Source organism: Microcaecilia unicolor, chromosome 1 (assembly GCF_901765095.1).
Source record: "Microcaecilia unicolor chromosome 1, aMicUni1.1, whole genome shotgun sequence".
Taxonomy (NCBI): domain Eukaryota; kingdom Metazoa; phylum Chordata; class Amphibia; order Gymnophiona; family Siphonopidae; genus Microcaecilia; species Microcaecilia unicolor.
The window spans coordinates 591,650,442-591,671,893 of NC_044031.1; the positions used below are offsets into that span (position 1 = coordinate 591,650,442).

The 21,452-nt window shown below is 43.9% G+C and overlaps 1 protein-coding gene across 1 annotated transcript in view; it reads right to left on the reverse strand.

Moving 5' to 3' along the window:
• Nucleotides 1-21,452, reverse strand: part of KCNQ3 (potassium voltage-gated channel subfamily Q member 3) — a 379,802-nt gene that overhangs the window by 36,559 nt on the left and 321,791 nt on the right. Inside the window, exon 9 of the mRNA XM_030189943.1 lies at nt 19,805-19,831. Within this exon, the coding sequence (XP_030045803.1) occupies nt 19,805-19,831 (27 nt within the window). The remainder of the gene's footprint in view (nt 1-19,804; nt 19,832-21,452) is intronic.

The window sequence follows — 21,452 nt, forward strand, 5'->3', positions numbered from 1 at the left end:
ATTAAGGGATAAAAGGAGACCAACTGGAGAAACTAAATAGAAATGTGCACTTCCTGTCATCGGCGAACACCGTCAATACAGCCGATTTTCACTTAGGTGCTAACCACTAATTTTCAGTGGCAATAACCAGTTAAGTGCTCCTGAAAATTAATGGATAGCACTGAACAAGCGATTTAACCGGTCAGCGGCTGTTTTTGGACAGCTAAATCATTTTGAATATTGACCAGAACTTGTTATCTTTTGTCACGTGCTGTCAATACTGTGGACTCATTCTAATGTGCACTTTTTCCCGATAAAACCGAGCATGCACGCGACATCAGGGGAAGCAGGGCAGGCAATGTGCAGAGGACAGCACTGGAGAAATGCTTCAGCTGGTGGGGGTTGGGGACCCTCGCCAGCCCAAGGTATGCGGTTGTAGTGGGGCGGAGGTTGTGGTGGGGAGGTGTGCCAAACTGTGCTCCCCCACACACTCTTTGGGCTCCGGACCCCCCAAATATTCAGATAATTATTGCCGATAAACTACAAACCGGATCTACTTGCAGCCCTTGAATATGGGTATTTGAAATATCTGGTTATAAAAGGGCAAATCAGACTCCTGACGGGAAAGGGAGCAGAGGGGCATGAGACAATTGATAAGCAGACCTGCTTGGCTTTGTGAGCATGCTGCAGTAACATAAAGCAGTGTAATAGCATGTCCTATAAATGTTACAGCACAAGAAGAAAGAACTGTTATACACCCCCAGAAGGGTCCATCATGACTATAAATCAATCCTTTTACATATAGGATGAATAGCATGTAACAGTGCAAACATTCACTGAGTGATGCAGGAGGTTAATCTACGGAAATAAACATGTTATTAAAAGGCTTTTCGTGATCACATAAATAAGTCAGTCACCAGTAGTTTCTTATGAATGGGACTCAAAATCTTGCCATCCAAAATCAGTCCAATTCAAGGCATATTCTTTGGAAAATACGATGCTGTAATCAAACTAAACAAATTCATTTTCACAGGAAAAGGCATCAGCTATTAGGATTTGGACTCGTCTTACCAGCATGTTACTTGAACTGTTTAATATAACAAGCTCCGAAGTATTACAGTAAGCTGAAACTGCCTGTCATTCCCACCACCTTTCATAAGCTAGGTCATGCATGTGCTTCAATACAAACAGGCATACACTCATGCAGGGGTGCACAATTCTCACGTATTACAAGAGGACAAGATGTTGCATGTCTGCTGCTGAGAATAAATTTGTGCGTGCTCATTTCACCATGCAAACAAGACATTTACTCTGTGCTCTAGATCTGAACTTTCATCTGTTCAAGACGCCTACAAGAAATACAACAGTTGAAGGATGCAAACCATGAAAGACAGTCATGAATAATCACTTGTGTCTCAAAGACTGTGAAAGGGAAAAGCATTTCATTTATGCTTCTGTATAAATAGCTTCATGCAGAGGTCTGAACTTCTTTAAAACTGCTTTGATTAACAATTTGATGAATTCTGAAGTTTTGGTGACTTGGCTAGGCAAACTAAAAAAAAACAATTTTTTTGAAAAGAATTTCTTAAATTCGCAAATTCGATTTGGTTTTGCCTCAGATCTAACAAAATTTAGCCAGCAGATGTGAAACTTTCAGGCAAACTTAACTAGGTTGAAGTCCTCCTGTGTTACATTTGCATATTCCTATTCTCTTCATAAAGGGCGTTAATAAATCCCAATAAAATAAATAAATATTCATAAACTAGAAAACACATTCAAGGCCTTAAAATTCAACACCCTCAAACAGAAACCCACTAAACATTTTCATATACCAGTCTGCCTGTAATTCTCATGCAGATTAATAACATGCCTGGCTCATTCTCATTCCGCCTGCAAAGGCTACATCATAGTGTTGTAGACCTAGAAGAACTGCCTATACCGAGAAGCAAAACCTGAAAAGAAAATTGTGCTTCACTATTTTCAGTTGAGAGTTGATGAATCCATGCAATGTAATCTCAGCAGTGAATGATCAAAGGCATTTATCCAGCACCTGCTATCTGGATAGTGCCTCTGAATATCCTTACATACCTCCTCTGCACTAAGTGGATGACTCTAGGGTGGAGCATGGTGGAGCCAGGGTAGCCCCTGAACTCATCAGGATAGTAGCAGTATTCAGAATGCTATCTAGATAATTTATTTCAATAACTTAGGACTGATAGATTCCCGTCTTAAGTTATCCAGATAATAGACTGAATGTTGTCAATATCCTGACACTTCCAGTGCTATCTGCCTTACCTAGATTTTCGACCCCCAGTGAATATTGGCACTGAATATCGGGACATTTTTTGATCATTCCAGTGTATTTGAGGCATGTCTATATATAAGATGCAAATGTTTATCCTGGTAATAGTAGCATAGCTATTGGGGGGGGGGGGGCTTGGGAGCCTCGGTTTGGGCTCAGGCCCCCTCCATGACCCAAAGTAACTCTTGAATGACTGGCAGGGTGCCCAATCCCCACCAGAAAATAATATTCACTGCCCAGAATTTTCCCAGTGCTCCCTCAGCAGTGAAGAAGTCAGTGGCCTTCTTATCAGCCGCCGACACTGGTATTCCTAGCGAATTCTTAGTTTGTGCATGAATGAACATGCACGAGGAGTGCCAGCATAGGCACCTTTTTTGTTACTAGGTAACACTCACTGGAAGAGCCAAAATTAAAACGGTGTCTCCCTTGAATGTCAAAGCTGACTGCTAACTGGGTTCCAGATCTCTTTCTGGCCACCCAGAAATATAACTCACCTGAACTCAGGGGTAGTAATTATCTCCGTTCTCTGAGAAGTAAACCCTATCGAAAGCTGCCATCCACACATGGGAAACTCTAAAGCTTCCTTAGTTTCACAGGGAAGGGACAAAGGGCATCTCTTTTCTGATATTATTTATTTTTTGTCTATTAGATTGTAAGCTCTTTGAGCAGGGACTGTCTTTCTTCTATGTTTGTGCAGCGCTGCGTATGCTTTGTAGCGCTATAGAAATGCTAAATAGTAGTAGTAGTAATATTCAGTGGTGCATGATAGAACAAATTGTCATGGGATGGGAGAGAGGGGACAAAGACCGTCTTCTTAATTATAAGGAACAAAAATGGATTTTCATTTTAGATTCAATTTATCCAAGATGGTTAAATATGGAGTTGGATTGGAATTCGCTTATTTAAAGTATGAAAGCAGTGTGCTCTGTTTTTCAGGGTTACGGGTCCCTTTAATTCTGGTGCCGGTAACTTATTGCCATTTTTTGTAATGGGTAGAGAGTTTTAAAAGGGTGGGTCTAGTAACAGGCACCATTTTGAAATGCTATAGAGGGAGAGTGAATACAGCAAACTTTGCAGGTATGGGGGATTGGCTATTTAATTTTTAATATAGATGGATTAGATGGGAGAATTTGATTCAATGTTATTAGATTTAATGTTATTATATTTTGTATATTGTAGGACTTGCTCTGATGTAGCAACTACTGCAAAACATGGCTTATGTTGGCATTATTGGCAAATGGTCCTTAAGATAAATGATCTTTATCTTTATATTTTAATGAATAAATGAAGAATATTTATACATAAGAAAATAAAGGAGTAGTTTAGAGAAGCAGCAGCGTGAAATCACGGTGGTGAGTTCCCCGTGCAAAAAGAGCTGTCAGCTGAGGCTCAGGGATTAGCTTATATCCACATATACTGCTTTATAGATCTTAGAAATGCGTTGGGGCATTTCAATTAAATTTAAATCCAGAATGGTCATGTAACCCCCCCCCCCCCGGATTTATATAGGTCACCCAAATTTGTGCGCCCCCTTTTTGCAAACTAATTAGTTAATGATCCGTTAATAATTGATGTTAATTGGCAATAATTTGGAGTTATGTGCTCATCCGTCCCAGACTCTATTTTGTAACATCTGCACCTAAATTTTATAGTGAACAACTCCAAAGGGGTGTGGCTATGGGAGGAGCATGGGCAGATCAAAGGGCATTCTCAGAAGTTAGGCGCAATGTTGTAGAATACTATAAAATGTATGTCCAACTTCCAAAGATTAGGCACCAGCATTTACACCAGGTTTCAGCAGGCGTAAATGTTGGAACCCAAAGGTAGGCACAAAATCTGCACTAAGAAAGTATTCAGCAAAGAGAACGCTGCACTGAGTGCCCTTTGCTGAATATTCTTTTAGCGCAGATCTTTCTGGCACCTAATTTGTGTTGAGGTATATGAGCTTTCTTTCGGAGTTTAGAAGTTCATGTGAGCCTGTGATTGCTTTGGTGCATGGTGCACTTTACTTGCTTTCTCATATTGACTACAGATATTATTTCAAGTGGACAATTCAGTATAATCCAAGAGACTCCTGATGCAGGCCTTGTTGGTCGAAACACAGCTGTGTCAAGTCTCGTTTGTTCCTCAATAAACCTTCAGACCACCTGAAGCATTGTCTGCTTATTCTTGCATCATCTTTGCCGTTGTATTACCTAATGTTATGTACCATTTACTGAATCCAGCCCCTAGAATCCAAATTTCCATTTGATTTTATTTGGGGAGCGAGAGGAGCGACTTACTGTCCTCTCAGAGCTCATTTCAATATCCTTTGTTTACACATATTAAGCCTGCAGAAGAATCTCGTCAATCACAAATTCATGCAAGTAAACAATAAAAACAGCCACCATGAAGCAGTACATATGTGAGTAACGCCATGCGCATTACAGAATACAAAATATTCTAAATCAAATTGTGCAAGATCCATAAACAATAAAATAACCGTTGAAGGAAAGTCAGTTGAAGTCAAGGAAAAAGTCAGTAAGGTTTCTTTGCTAATCAGGTTTTCAAAATTTTTAAATAATTAATACTTTATTTTTAAATGTATAAAAATAAAACATTAGAAAGTTCTATAATGATACAACACTCCTGTGAAGACATAGCTTATTATTGAATAAAATGGTCACCATCGAGCATCTGTTACACCATGAGAAAAGCATAGTCGGTGGCTAGTTGGCTGGCATACCAACTACCGTAGCAAAAGAAAAATGCAGGCAGAGAATAGCATGCAGTACGGAATGGAGCATAGGAGTTAGGCTTTAGCAAATCCCAGTATACCTAAGTTTTCTTGAGATACTTGATCCAAAGAATGACTCCCTATTTAGCATGTCATTACTGTGAAGGGAAGGAGAAGTTATTGAGATGAGAGGTAAAAGGTCATTCATGCACAGCTGAAATGGAAGGCTTACAATAATGCTCCATATTTTCAAAAAAGCCCATTTCTTAAACTGATGACTTCGTGGCCTATTTACTATTCTGCAAAAATGTTCACAGTGCTCTACCTATTTTTGCAAAGTGTAGCTGCAAGATGCAAATGGAGCTTTTGGACCATTTATAGCCATAGCTATACATTGCCGGGAGTTTCTCACATGTTGCCACAGCCAGGAATTTCATATATTTCAGGCTGTGGCAATTTGTGATTAATTTAAACAACCTGTGTGCTTTGTGTGGCAGTGAGTGTTCTGGTCCAAATTTGAGGACTCTTAGACCCCACCCTGGGAGGATCTTAACTCCCTGGTGGCCCAATGCCCCCTCCCTGGCCCCAACACAGGGTTACAACGTTTAAAAACTTTCTTCTCCACAAAGATCAACCCCTTCACAAAATAAAAGGCCCAACCTACACCCTCTGGAATTCCATCCCCCCCCCCCCCCCCAACACCCTGATTCACAAAATAAAAGGGCTGAGCCATCCCCTCTGCTCTCCATTCCTCTTCCCCCAGCTTCCAGACTCACCCCCAAGGTGTTCCAACAGCATTAGGAGCAGGAGCACTCTCCACTTGCTTCTGCCTCATATGCTACCAGCTGTAAAATGGTGGTATCTGACCTCTAGTGGCAGTCTCGCAGTACTACTGCTAGGATCAAACTGACAAGGAGTGTGGACAATGGAAGGGGGAGGTCGGACTTTTCGTTTTGTGAATGGGGGGGATGGGAGGCATGTGGTATTGGAGGGGGGTGCAGGTCAGGCCTTTCATTTTATGAACTGGGGTGCCTTTCCATACCTTTTCTACACATACAGCACTGCCTGCACTTTAGAATTATGAATATATAAATGGTAACATTTTTAGTCTTTGGGCTCCACACCAATAAAAGTTTAGGACAAAAATAAGTTGTGTTTCTACATCAAAACTATGCATTATAATGGTTATCAATGCAGTAAGGTTAAAAGGGGACCTAGATACTCTCAGCCCCTGATCCATTAAGACTTTTTCCCACTTAGAATAAATAGATAATGTAGAATATACATATGATAAGTAAAACTTTTCTCGCATTGGGTATAATTTTAAAGCTGCCCACTGTGATGACAATTGCATGCAGGATTCCAAATTTAAACTATGCACATACTTAAACTTTGAAAATTAACTCTGGAAAATTACCCCGTACACCTTTTAATTTGTGTTGATATTTTTTTCTGACAAAAAATACCTGCATGCTGTCAAAAATTCACCTCATCATTCCTAACTAGCTTTTAAGCATCTTCACCTTTGCTAAGATAAGTGTAGAGGGGAAATGGGACTGCCTTTCTGTGGTATTTTGCAACTACATTCAAAGCGGTTTACATATATACAGGTACTTATTTTGTACCTGGGGCAATGGAGGGTTAAGTGACTTGCCCACAGTCACAAGGAGCTGCAGTGGGAATTGAACCCAGTTCCCCAGGACCAAAGTCTGGTACACTAACCGCTAGGCTACTCCTCCACTTGGCATCTCTTTAAGTTGATAACTGTGGATTATTTATGTAGCCATCAAATTTACTTTATGGGATAATACACATTCTCACATTTCTTCACTGCACACATAAGTTGTATAAATTGTTTTGGGAGTCAGATGATTTGCGTTCAGCCTGATGATTGGCCCATATAGGATTTTATTCATTCGTTGGCATAAGGAGCCACAATGTGACAGCATTGTGGCCTTAACACTGAAGACTCCCAATATACCTCTACATTAATTTGCATTACTTTTACACACACCTTTCCATTAGAGCAAACTGGTGGCTTTAACTTTATATAAAGGTTGACATTCATTTCTTATTCAAAAATTCAAAAGCATATGCATTGTTCCTAATTTTACCTCACTCCCTACAGGACCACCCTCTGTTACAGCGGAGGAAGTATATGCAAAGTGACACTAACCCATTAATTTTATAAAGGTCGCCCAAAATTGCACATGCAATTTAAGTGAATAAGAAACCAATTAGTGCCAATAATTGGCATTTTAACAAGCAACTATTGACAATAATTAGATTTAATAGGTATTTACTCACATAAATTTAGGCACAGTATCCGCACCTAAATTTTATGCATGGATGGCCTAAAAAAGGGGGTGAAGAAATGGGAGGGTCATGGGCATTTAGGCAGAGCATAAGTGTGGTTCTGAGTTACGCATGTAACTGGGGCATTTTATGTAAATTTAGGCACGGTTATATGCACCACCTCTTCGTAGGTGCAAATGGTGGTGTGGCACCTAAATTTACATGCGACCCAACGCCTAAGCACTAATCTATAAACCACACCTAATTTTAAGCGTGGCTTATAGAATAGTGTTTTTTTCAGCATCAAATGTTTTGGCACCATATTTAGAATTCACCCTTACATGCATATTTTTATAGAAGGGAGATTTTACAGAAACCCATTTCTATGGAGTTTACAAGCCATTTTCAAGCTTAAAATGCTAATTAATTGGACTCTTATAAAATGAGGTCATAAGAACATAAGAACAGCCATACTGGGTCAGACCAATGGTCCATCTAGCCCAGTATCCCGCTTCCAAAAGTGCCAATCTAGGTCACAAGTACCTGGCAGAAACCCAAAGAGTAGCAACATTCCATGCTACCAATCCCGGGACAAGCAGTGGTTTCACCCATGTCCGTCTCAATAACAGACTATGGACTTTTCCACCAGAAACCTGTCCAAACCTTTTTAAAGCCCAGATACGCTAACCGCTGTTACCACATCCTCCAGCAATGATTTCCCTGTCTCCTCAGCTCGAAACCTTGGGGTCATCTTTGACTCTTCTCTCTCCTTCTCTGCTCATATCCAGGAGATTGCCAAGACCTGTCGTTTCTTTCTTTACAACATCCGTAAAATCCGCCCCTTTCTTTCCGAGCACTCTACCAAAACCCTCATCCACACCCTTGTCACCTCTTGTTTAGACTACTGTAATCTGCTTCTCGCTGGCCTCCCACTTAGTCACCTCTCCCCTCTCCAGTCGGTTCAAAACTCTGCTGCCCGTCTCGTCTTCCGCCAGGGTCGCTTTACTCATACTACCCCTCTCCTCAAGACCCTTCACTGGCTCCCTATCCATTTTCGCATACTGTTCAAACTTCTTCTACTAACCTATAAATGTACTCACTCTGCTGCTCCCCAGTATCTCTCCACACTTGTCCTTCCCTACACCCCTTCCCGTGCACTCCGCTCCATGGATAAATCCTTCTTATCTGTTCCCTTCTCCACTACTGCCAACTCCAGACTTCGCGCCTTCTGTCTCGCTGCACCCTAAGCCTGGAATAAACTTCCTGAGCCCCTACGTCTTGCCCCATCCTTGGCCACCTTTAAATCTAGACTGAAAGCCCACCTCTTTAACATTGCTTTTGACTCGTAACCACTTGTAACCACTCGCCTCCACCTACCCTCCTCTCTTCCTTCCCGTTCACATGAATTGATTTGATTACTTTATTTATTTTTTTTTGTCTATTAGATTGTAGGCTCTTTGAGCAGGGATTGTCTTTCTTCTATGTTTGTGCAGCGCTGCGTACGCCTTGTAGCACTATAGAAATGCTAAATAGTAGTAGTAGTAGTAGTAGTTAACTATTCTTTGAGTGAAAAAATATTTATTCCTATTTGTTTTAAAAGTATTTCCATGCCTATAAGCTCTTGTGGTGCAATATTCAGTCTGCTATCCAGATAACATACCTGGATAATTTAGCACTAATAGAATGCTCTCCTAAGTTAGCCCACTTAATATTGCCATTATCCCATGCACTCTATATAGGGTGCTCAAAATTATGCATGCAAATTTGGGCATGCGCCCAATTTTCACATACAGTTTAACTGAGTAACAAGCAAATTAGCGCCAATAATTGGGTGCGAACAATTCATTATTGGTGTTAACTGGCAACAATTTGGATTTACGCACGCATCTTGCTAAGCGACATTCTATAAAGATGCGTGGGTAAGTCTTTTAGCCATGAGAGGAGCAGGGGTGGGCAGTATTATAGAATTCAGGGGTTCTGCCTCTAATTTGCAAGCCAGGATTTGCACCAGGTTTAAACTGGTGTAAATCCTCATGCCAACAGTTGGTCAGTGTAAGCAGTGTTCCCATCACAGTAATGGAACTCACATAATCAAGTTTCCTGGAGCCAGTTATCAGTTTGACAGCCATACTTTAAATTTATCTGTAGCACCTCTTTCACAGACATTAGGCAGACTAGATGAGCCATTTTAGTATACATGGCATCACATAATATGCTACTTTCAATTAACAAACAAGGGTATCATGAAAGAATTTCATTCTCATTATACTACCTTTGAGCTCCCTGCCTCCCCCCCCCCCCCCCCCAGGTTGCCAGCATATTCCCATCCTTTCTCCCGCAAGATAGCCAACATCTCCTTTCCCTTCTTATCCCCCAAGATTGCCAGCGTATTCCTTCCGCCAGAGGGCCAGCATCTCCTCTTCCCCTCCCTACCCTTCAAGGTGTCCAGAATCTTATTTCTCCCCTGCCCTTCCCTCTGCCACCAGCAAAGCCACTGCAGCCACCATACCTCCATCCTCTGGTCTCCACTCTCAGCTGCTGCTGCAATGCAACTCAGTGCAGGACCTTCCACCACAGGCCTGCGCGCAAACCAGCCACTTACCATGCCATCCAATGCAAACTTTCTGTCAAGGAAGTGGAAGGGAGGATGTGGCATCCATCGAGCGTGGGCCTGTGCTTAAATGTCTCACACCACTCTGAGAGCAGATTTAAAGTGCTGTTCTACTGTCATACAGAATCAGTGCTGTCACCCTAAGTAGCAAAGCTAGCTCTGTGTGGAAGTTAATTAAGGAATATGGAAATCTATGAGTCACAGTCCTGGGCAAGCACTGCGAATTCCGGGCACTGCAATTTGGGTTGTCAACTGCTCCCCGGATCTTTTCTAAGATGATGGTAGGGGTGGCTGCTTTTCAGCGTCAGGAGAGAATTCATGTCCACCTGCTCAGGTGATGGAGCTGTTGTGCTCTCTGGGTTGGATAACCAAAAATCACTGTAATATTTGGGAGTTCTGTTCAACATGCAGCAAGGCCATGTCCATCTTCCAGATCAAAGAGAGTCAAGCTTCAGGGCCAAATACATTCCTTGCTGCAGCTGCCCTGTCCTCGGGTGTGGGACTTGGTCCAAGTGCTGGGCTCCATGGCGGCGACTCTGGAGGTCATACCTTGGGCCAGGGTTCACATGAGACCTCTTCAGCTCTTTCTTCCAAAGTATATGTAACTCTGGTCTCCTCCACATGTCCTGTGGACCAGCTAAGCTCTCAGGTTGGGCACCCGAACCAGGGACACAAAATAAAGTTCTGATGAGTTGGTTCAGGCTGGGACCGGGCTTCATCATGCACCCGGTCTGCGGCTCCTCACTACCTCTCTACCCTCATCTCCCCCAATGTTCCCGTACGTAACCTCCGCTCACAGGACAAATCCCTCCTTTCAGTACCCTTCTCCACCACTGCCAACTCCAGGCTCCGCTCATTCTGCCTTGCCTCACCCTATGCCTGGAACAATCTTTCTCAACCCCTACGCCAAGCCCCCTCCCTACCCATCTTCAAATCTCTGCTTAAAACTCACCTCTTCAATGCTGCTTTCGGCACCTAACCTTTCGAGAAATATAGAATGCCCTATCAGATTGACTCTACACTTGTCTTTTAGATTGTACACCTGTCTTTTAGATTGTAAGCTCCTTGAGCAGGGACTGTCCTTCCATGTTAAATTGTACAGCGCTGCGTAACCCTAGTAGCGCTTTAGAAATGTTAAGTAGTAGTAGTAGGTAGGCCATGAGGTTTTAAGACAGCCTTTTAGTATTCCTCTCTTAGTCCCTGAGTAAAAGAACTTCACTTACACTCCAAAGAAAACTCTTTGCTCCAGCCCTTGTATTAAAGGCAAACAACTTTTACTGGAACACTGCTTGATAACAGTAGTGGTCTTAGTAAGCAGGGCCGGTCTTAGCAATTGCGGGGCCCTGTGCAGACCAGTTCAGTGGGCTCCCCGTCCCACTTAGCCCTGCCCCTTGTTGACAAGATGCATTTTAAATATTTTTTTTATTTCAAATAAAGACAAATCAAGCTAAACTTAAACTAATTGAAATATGCACAATGCTATCATAGGAAACCTTTGGGTTTAAAAAGCAAAACCATATGCATGTAAGGACTGAATAAATGAATTAAAACAAATCCCCTTAATATGTAATACTTGGTTGCAATAATGAAACAGTGATTGAATATCCACATAGGAAGCACCTGTGCCAACAGATTTATTGTCCACTGAACATAATTAACTTTGTATGAACTTGGCTGCTAATAGTGTGCTGAACTGGACAATGTTGGCACATTTAGACTGACTCTGAACAGTTCTGCATGAAGGAAACCCCTCCCTCATTAATCAATACCTTCTCTGTGACATAGTAATAATAATAAAAAAGGCAAGTGCATTTTTATAATACACCACTGGATTCCACAAAGCAAAAGGAGGAAGTTCCCACATGCCATCTTTTTTTCTTTTAATGCAGGCACCGGAAAAAGAAAAAGATTTTAAATGCTCTCAGGTTTCAATCTAATTCATGTTTAATGTGTGATAAAATGCCATAAATAAGTAAATAAATAGAAACTCTGAATGTTGAGCGCCTGATTCTCATAACATGATGTCTGTTTAGTAGCCCTTTAACAGGAGAAAAAAAATCTCTACACGAATATAGTACTAGGGTGTCCCTTTAACCACCCCTTCCAAAAGGCACAGATATTACCTTGATTTTTTTTACAGTATCCTCTCCTCCTCTTTAACCAGCCCCTCCAAATGACACAGATATTACCTTGATATTTTTTTTACACCTTGATTTTTTTTTACAGTATCCCCCCACCCCTCCACCTCCTATCCACCTACCTACCCATTCTAGACCTCCTCCTTGCTCCCCTAAGCCACAGGATGCTCTCCCAGAACTTACCTGAAGCCACCCTGGTGGTCCAGTGGAGTCTTCAGGGCAGGAAAGATCTCCAGTATTTCCTACCCGCTGCTGGCACTGACCCTATTGCTGCCGTATCTTCTTTAAAATGGCTGCTGAGACTTCCACCGGCAGCCTCGCAGGACTTCAGAGGAAGTCTCACAAGGCCGCCGCTGGAAGTCTCGACAGCCATTTTTAAAGAGCAATGTGGCAGTCAGCGCCGGCAGTGAGCATGAAAGACTGAGGATCTTTCCTGCCCCAAAGACTCCACTAGACCACCAGGGTGGCTTCAGGTATGTGCCAGGAGGACACCCTGTGGCTCAGAGGAGGAGAGGCAATGAGTCATTGCGGCAATAGCAGGGAGCGAGATGGAGCACCGCGGGGCCCCTGGAAACACGAGGCCCTGTGTAACCGCACCTGTCACCCCTGCCTAGGACTGACCCTGTTAGTAACTGAGGTGATGTTCTTCATGAAATGCACCCAAGTATTTACATATTTACACCCACTGTCCATCCCTCCTTTACCCATCCCTTCTAGCAGGCTGTGGTTCCTGCTTCTTCTGCAGGCAAGCATCCCACTGGGCTTTTCTCCAGCCAAAGGACCTCCTCAAGACTGGATCTCCCTGTCAATCCTTCTTCTCGAAAAGGTGCACTTCCTTAAGCCGCTCCCTCTACCTCCGAACAGGCCTCTCCCTGTACTGCTCCCGGGGGGGGGGGGGGGGGAGTTCTTTCTATTCCTACCCGGAGCTCTCTTTATCAACCTCAGGTTATTGGGCCTGATCAGAATACCCCCTCTTCTCATGGGTCCTGGCAGGGGTGTGGGCAACTAAAAACCATGTGCTCAGCAATGCAACAGTTTTTATTACATCTTGACTCCACCCCCTTATGACATTCCTTTTTATTCAACTCCCAATGACAAAAATTCCTAATACAAATTTTAGTAATCCCCTAGTGCAATGTTCCCACCCTTCTCACTCCCAACTTCCCCAAGAATTACATATACATATTGAGATCTTTAAGTCTTTCCCCATACGCTTTATTACAAAGACTACTGACCATTTTAGTAGTCACCCTCTGGACCGACTCAATCCTGTTCATATCTTTTTGAAGATGCGGTCTCCAGATTTGTACACAATATTCTAAATGAGTCTTATACAGGGGCATCATCACCTCCTTTTTCCTACTGCCATTCCGCCCGACACGCTGGCTCCTTCACCGGCTATTGTAAACTTGACAGCCATACTGGAGTTGGTACTGCAGGACCCCCCTTATTCTTCTGCGGGTCACTTGGCAGGGGGCTTGTAGGCAACCAAGGACACTTTCCTGCTCTAATTCTGCTCTTTTATTTCCTCCCAAGCTGTAACTCTACAAATCAGGGGCACCATTCTTCTGCATTTTTTCCATACACCCTCCCCTGGGGTGGGGCTTTCTCACACCCAGGAACCTCCCAGTGTCTCTCTACCAGGCTTACCCTTTGCAATAATTCCCAACCTAACCAGGGTTTATACTTACAAAAATGTAAAAAAAAAAAAAAACCAGCCCAAGAACTAAACCTTGCCGCAGTATTGTAAGAACAATACAGTGTTGAGAAGAAATGTACTGCAATGCCATGTGATCCCCTTCACACAAAATGGAAAGATATTTGGATGAACAAACGCAGTCCTTCAGTCGTGGACTCAATCGGCGTTGCAGTACATTACTTCTCAAAATTGTATTGTTCTTACTATACTGCCACATGTTCTCAGCTGTTTCTTGCGACCCCTGATGCAGGCCCTGGGCGCCGAAACACGGACCGTGTCGAGTCCATTTAAGCATTGTTTCATCAACGTATATGATTAAAGACTCTAACTACCCTTTTTTTGAAGGCCCTTGGTGCTTTTTGTTTTGTTTCTTGGCTTTTTTGTGCTTCGCTCCCCCCTCTCTCTGTTAGACTACAGTCTTGTGTAAGGGATGGCCTTCAAGTTTTACAGTGTAAACATTTTCAAACATGTGAAATATGCTGGGTGGTCACACTAAAAAGTCTGTAACTTCACAGTGTAATCTCATTACACTCGGCAAATAAATGTAGATAGTAAAAACAAAGCTGTAAAATTTCATGTTGGAATGCCAAGCGGTTGTTGCAAATATAGCAAGAAAAGTTAGGGGATTTTTTTTTTTTGCCTCACCCTGTATATATATTAAAAAAAAAATCTCTCCTGGATATTTTCTTAGAAATATAAACGCTATAAACATGAACCTAGTCTGGGGACTATCAATTCTTATACCATGATTTTTGTGATTGTCCACCATAAACAAGGCATGTTATTATAATTACTTAATGGTTGTCACAGGGTTCTATAGATGACAGTCCTCAGACTACTGAAAACTAGGGCTGTAGCGAATATTCATATTCAATTCATTTCGGCCCTGAATAGTGCCCTGAATACATTATTCGTATTTGGCCAAATGGTGATTTAAATTTGAATACAAATAATCCAGGGTTCTACTGTGCGAAATACTACTGTAATAAGAATTTGAGAGCCAACATTCAGACCATGGGAGGGAGCCCGGCTAACTCCCACAGTCAGCGGTCAGCCCGGATATTCAATGCTGGGCCGTTTCCGGTGACCGGTATTGAATATCTGGTTTATTTTTAGCCAGTTCCAAGTTAACCGGCCAAGTCAATATTCAAAGATAGTTGGTTAACTTTAAACCAGATAAAGATATACCAGCTATTTAAGCGGCTATGAATTGAATATCTGGGGATGGCTGGCTATATCCTAGGTGCTAACTGGGAATAACCCCGTTGAATATTGCCAGATATCCGGTTAAGTGCCATTTAACTGGCCATGCGGCATTCCTGGACGGTTAAATGGTTTTGAATATTGAGGAGGGGGTTGATTTCTGATTTCATGTTGCTTCTTTTATTATTTGTTATGCTAAAGCTCAATGCCCATTATCCATATTTGGTATTCGTATTTGGCCGAATAGTAAAACATGCTATTCAGTATAGCTCTCCTGAAAACCTTGAAACAGTCAGTCCAAGTGGCGGACTTTTCATGGTAATGATCAGCAGATAAACAACTCCTGACTTTGGTCCATAGGAGTCAATTTACGTCTTTGTGTTGTGGCAAATCATGACCTGAAAAAGACTGCAATAGCCAGTCATAAGGGCTTATTTAGTACTTTCCAGTAGGTAAAGCTTCACCTTGTGGTTAATAGCAAAATAGAAGGTCCATACGAATGTTATCTAACTTTGTCACAATAGCAAAATTCTATGTGGAGCAAGATCTTCAAGGTTGGCCTTTCAATACTATGAGGCCCTTTTACTAAGCCACAGTAGGGCTAACATGTGGGTAGCGTGTGCTAAATTGACACTACCACCAGGGTAGTGTGGGCACCCGGCAGTAATTATGAAGTTAGCGTGTGCTAGTTCCCATGGTAAAAAAATAATTTTCTATTGCGGGGGGCATTCCCGGCGGTAACCGGCAGTGTGGCCACATTGCCGTGTGCTGACTGATTACTGCATGAGTAGCATGTAAGCCCTTAATGTCAAGTAAATTGGTGGCGGTAAGAGCTCAGGTAGTAAAAAGTCGCACACTACTTTTAATATTAGCGCATGGCCATTTACTGTCCCATTAAAAAGAGGCCTTTTTACCCACCGTGGTAAAAAAATGGCCCAGTGTGCACTAATTTCATGCATCCAAACTAGCACAGGCCATTTTTTACCACAGCTTAATAAAAGGGTCCCTATATTCTGATATACTTAGGTTATCCTAGTACAAGAATCATTCCTAACCACACCCATAAGGGGTAATTTTATAAAGGAATTTTCATGCATAAACCCTGATTTATGTACATAAAAAGCTTTATAACATTATCCCATGAATTGCACACAACTAGAAAGATAGTAGCTCATATGAGACTATTAAAAACAGATAGGTGCCCATCGGCCTTATTTTCGAAAGTGATGGGCGCCCATATTTCGACCCAAATCAGGAGATGGGTGCCTATCTCGCAAAGGCGCCCAAATCGGTATAATTAAAAGCCATTTTGGACGTCTTCAACTGCACTCCGTCGCGGGAATGAACAAAGTTGACAGGGGCGTGTCGGAGGTGTGGTGAAGGCGGGACTGGGGTGTGTTTATCGGCCGAGGAGAGATGGGCGCCTTCAGCCGATAATCAGAAAAAAAGGGCGGCAGAAGCGAGAATTTGGGTCACTTTTGCTGGACCCTGTTTTTTCACGACCCATGTCCCCAAAAAGTGCCCCAACTGGCCAGATGACCACCGGAGGGAATCGGGGATAACCTCCCCTGACTCCCCCAGTGGTCACTAACCCTCTCCCACCACAAAAAAAGAACTTTAAAAACTTTTTTTGACAGCCTGTATGCGAGCCTCAAATGTCATACCCAGCTCCCTGACAGCAGTATGCAGGTCCCTTGGAGCAGTTGTTAGTGGGTGCAGTGGACGTCAGGCAGGCGAACCCAGGCCCATCCCCCTACCTGTTTCACTTGTGCTGGTTAATGTTGAGCCCTCCAAAAACCCCCAAAACCCACTGTACCCACATGTAGGTGCCCCCCCTGCACCCCTTAGGTGGGCAGTGGGTTTTGGGGGGATTTGGGGGGCTCAGCATGCAAAGGAAGGGTGCTATGTACCTGGGAGCTATTTTAATTTTTTTTTAATTTGTAAAAGTGCCCCCTAGGGTGCCCAGTTGGTGTCCTGACATGTGAGGGGGACCAGTGCACTACGAATCCTGGCCCCTTCTATGACTCAATGCCTTGGATTTGTTCGTTTTTGAGCTGGGCGCCTTCGGTTTCCATTATCGCTGAAAACCGATAGCAGCCAGCTCAAAAACGCGCAAATCCTAGGCATTTGCCCCGCACAACCCATATTATCGAAAAAAAGATGGGCGCCCATCTTTTTTCGAAAATATGGTTTGTCCCGCCCCTTTGCATGGCCGCCCACGGAGATGGGCACCCACTTTTGATTATGCCCCTCCATGTATCTTTACAAAATAGTGTCCAAATAGATGCTTTCATGGTCTTCCAACCTAGGGAGCCCTTTTACTAAAGTGCATTAAAATTAGGGCTTGAAGCATTGTAACACAGGATTTTACCACACGCTAAGCCCAGATTTAATGCAGCACCTTTTGGAGACGTTCCCTCTATTTTTTTTTTATTGCAGGTTGGGCATTAATGTAACCATTAGCGTGCTGTACCTTCAGGACATTGCTGTGGGACCATTTACTGCTTCCTACTTAGGAAGCACTAAGTGCTCCCGCATAACCTCTGTGTTAGCCAGTTAGCACACACTACATACAGGGGTACTTTTACCAAGCTGTGGTAAATGAGGGGGGGGCCCTGTGCTACCGTTAATGCATGTTTTTGACATGCAATGAGGCCCCCTTTTACCACAGCGGGTAAAAGGCCACCTATTTTAGGGGAAAAAATGGCCGTGCAGTAAGTGAACCACTTACCATGTGGTCATTTTGGTGGGGAGCCCTTAACACCACTCATTGAGATGGTGGTAAGGGCTCCCATGCTAATCTGGCGGTAACTGGGCAGCAACTACTGCTAGGTAAGTTCCAGTGCTACAATAATAGGAAATATTTTCATAGTGACGGAAATGACTCGTGTTAGGGGTGAGAACTACCACTGGGCTCCTGCGGTAGCCCGGTGGTAGTTCAAAATTAACATGCAGTAAGCCCGCGGTGGGCTTACCAGTGCTCTGTAAAAGGGCCTTATAATGTACTAGCAGGCTAACCCTATCAAACCCAGTCTCCGCTCATGCCACCATCCCCCCCCCCCCCCCCCCCCCGCAGAGAAAAATGTAGTAACAAGTGATTTAACATGCAGTGATAGGAAAGCTAACGCATATCCCCATATCGTGTTTGTGCATGTTAACTCCTGGATTCTATATAGATCACCCAAAGTTGGGTAGGAATAGTAGATCCATACCTAAACTAATTAATCAGGCAATAATAATCAATAATTGGTGTTGATTGGCATTAATTAGGGATTAGACATGAATCTGCCCTGCTCCCTATTCTATAACACGTGCACCTCAATTTCATAGATCACAACGCCAAAGGGGCATGGCTATGACATGGGTATGGGCAGATCAAGGGGCGTTCCTCGAAGTTAAGCATGATGTTATAGAATGCTATCAACTGTATCCCCAACTGCCATTGGGTGTCAGGATTTACAACAGGTTTTGGCAGGAATAAATGCTGGCGCCCAAGATTAGGTGTGAAATGCGTGCTGAATTAGCATTTTATAAAGGACGCTTGATGTAGAGTGCCTCTTATAGAATACTGCTTCTATAAGAGGCACTCTACATCAAGCGTCCTAAATACTACTTTAGTGCGGATCATCCCGGCACCTAACTTTGGGTGTCATGTACTGAATTTCCCCCTATGTACTTATCGCCCTTTAGTTTAAAAAGGTCCCTAGCTAACCTGTTATAAAATTGCCCTCATGGAAGGTAAAAAAACTAAAATAGACTAACCACTTATAAGGAGTAAACATTGAAAGGTCGAGCACAGATCTCATGTGGTGTCATGTCCCCTACCTGAACGCAAGCGGCGTCCTCGTGCTGCGTGGGGTCCCTTTGACACGCACACTTGACTGGCAGTGCCTGAGCCATGTGTGTGTAGTCCTCTCTGGGTTTGTTCAGAGAGCAGTGGTTGCAGGCTCCTTAATTGCTTTGCTTTCATGCACCTGTTTCTGCTCTCTCTCTCTGCTTGGCTTTCAGGCTCCTTGATTGCTTTGCTTCCACCCACCTGGGTCTTCTCTTCCTCTGCCTGGCTTCCCTTGCTTCTCTCCTATTGGTCTTCCGTTTCCTCCTTCCCCTGCTCTTTTCCTATGGCTGTGCCCCATCTCCCTGCTGATGTCAGACGCCAGCACTTTATCAGCTGAGCTCTCCCTGGACTCCATGCTTCGGCTTCTACTTTGGTAGGTGTTTCTAACTCTGTAGTCTGCTTCTTATCTACTGGTCCCTCATTGCTGACTTTGCCTGCTCCTGGATTACCCTTCTGCCTGCCGCCTGCCTACTGACTTTCGCCTGCATCTGGATTACTCTCTTGCCTGCCTGCTGACTTTCGCCTGTACCTGGATTACTCTCTTGCCTGCCGCCTGCCTACTGACTTTCGCCTGTACCTGGATTCTGCCTACTGACTTGCCTGTACCTGGATTACTCTCTTGCCTGCCACCTGCCTACTGACTGCCGCTTGTACCTGGATTACTCTCTTGACCTGCTGCCTGCCTGGCCGATACATTCATCACCCCGCTTCCAGCTCCGTCCCGTAAGTCCTGCAGGCCACCCGCACCTAGGGGCTCAACTGCTGGGGAACGGCGGTCAGTGCAAGTGAAACCCAGGGTTGTCCAGCCGCCAAGCAGAACCTGGTCTGAGTATCGGGCTCAGCAGCGCTCTACTTGGTACTAGAACTCACAAGTCTGACATGTGGGGAATGAGATGGTCATGCACTTTTATAGTGAATGTTTATCTACATTATTTTACTCTATTAAAATATGGCCCTCATATTTGAAAATGGCCTGCATTTAACACAGTTTATAGAGATAAGCATTTGTGAATATCAGTAACATACCTGGACGCGCCATCCATCTGCTCTTTTCTTTAAGAAAAACATAAGTGAAAGAGAAGAGAAAAAAGAAAGGGCAAGCACATATTAAATTCAGAAGACAAATGGTATTAAAGATTTCATTAAGTTTGTAATACTTAAAAGCATAGCTTCTGCTCAACAAACCTCAGGCACTTTCTAGTTTTGCTTGGGTGGTATAAGAACATTTCTACCTGGTCAGAAAGACAAACTTTTGGATCAATATGGTGGCGTTGAATATCCAAAAAAGATCCACAGCTGTTCAGATAATGCAAATATTCAGCACCACTATCCAGATAATCTAGGACTGTACGTTTTCTTTCCTAAACTGTCCAAATAGTTATATGGATGGTGGACCTGAATATCACCGCTAACCAGATAATTTCATGTTTCACCCTCGCTATGCTCACATATTGCATCAGCACTATCTGGGAGAGGTGCTGAAATTGAACAGATGATCCCTGACAGTGGCACTTATTCAGATAGCAGGTGCTGCAACCCTGTTAATTGCTTTTGCATGTTAGGCCATATGTCTTTTCCTGAAGTAGATCAGTTTCTGAGGAAGAACATTTAATCTTATGCTTATGATTTTAACTAAGGATTGTGAATTTCTTTATATGCATTTGGTTCACTAGTGCACCTTAAAAAAATTTACAGGACAATTTTATAAACTGGAGGCCCAATATTCAGCCGGTAGTGATCACTGTTTTACTGACCATAAATCAAGAAATTCAGTGCTGTTCCATGTCCAGGCGCTGACACTGAATTTCTAGGTTTGCAGAGCCAGTTAACGTATAGCCGGTAAGGGGCCCTTTTACAAAGCATCGTTAAGCCCAACGCAGGCATACCACACATTATCCCAGAACTACCACCAGCCCAACACAGCCACTGGCGGTAGTTCTGGATCAAGCACACAACATTTCCAGCACAATGGGAAATTTTTTTTATTTAATAGCACGCCACTGATTACTGCCGGGTTAACGTGGGAGCCCTTACCGCCACCTCAGTGGGTGGCAGTAAGTGCTCCCCCTCCCACATGGCCATTTTTAGGGGCTTTTTACCCACTGCGGTAAAAAGGGCCCTGGTGTGAAGGAGGGGCATAGCCAGACTTCGGCGGGAGGGGGGTCCAGAGCCTGAGGTGAGGGGGCACATTTTAGCACCCCCAGCGCTGCCGACCCCCCTCCCGCCATTGCCAACTCTGCCACCACCAACTTTGCCCACCCCCCGCCGACGACCCTCTCGACCCCCGCCGACGACCCTCTCGACCCCCCTCCTGCCACCAACCCGCTGTCGTCTACCTTTGCTGGAGGGGGACCCCCAACCCCTGCCAGCTGAGGTCCTCTTCTTCCCACAAAAGACTTCCTTCTGTTTCTGACGTCCTGCACGTTGTACGTGCAGGACGTAAGAAACAGAAGGAAGCCCTTTGCGGGAAGAAGAGGACCTCGGCTGGCGGGGGTTGGGGTCTCCCGCCAGCAAAGGCAGGCAATGGTGATGGTGATTTGGCGGCGGGGGGGGTCGAGAGGGTCGTCGGCAGGGGGCTCCAAGGCCAAATCTATGGGGGCCCAGGCCCCCCTGGCCCCACATAGCTACGCCACTGGTGTGAAGGCCCCCACCACTATCGCAGGGCCCTTTTTCT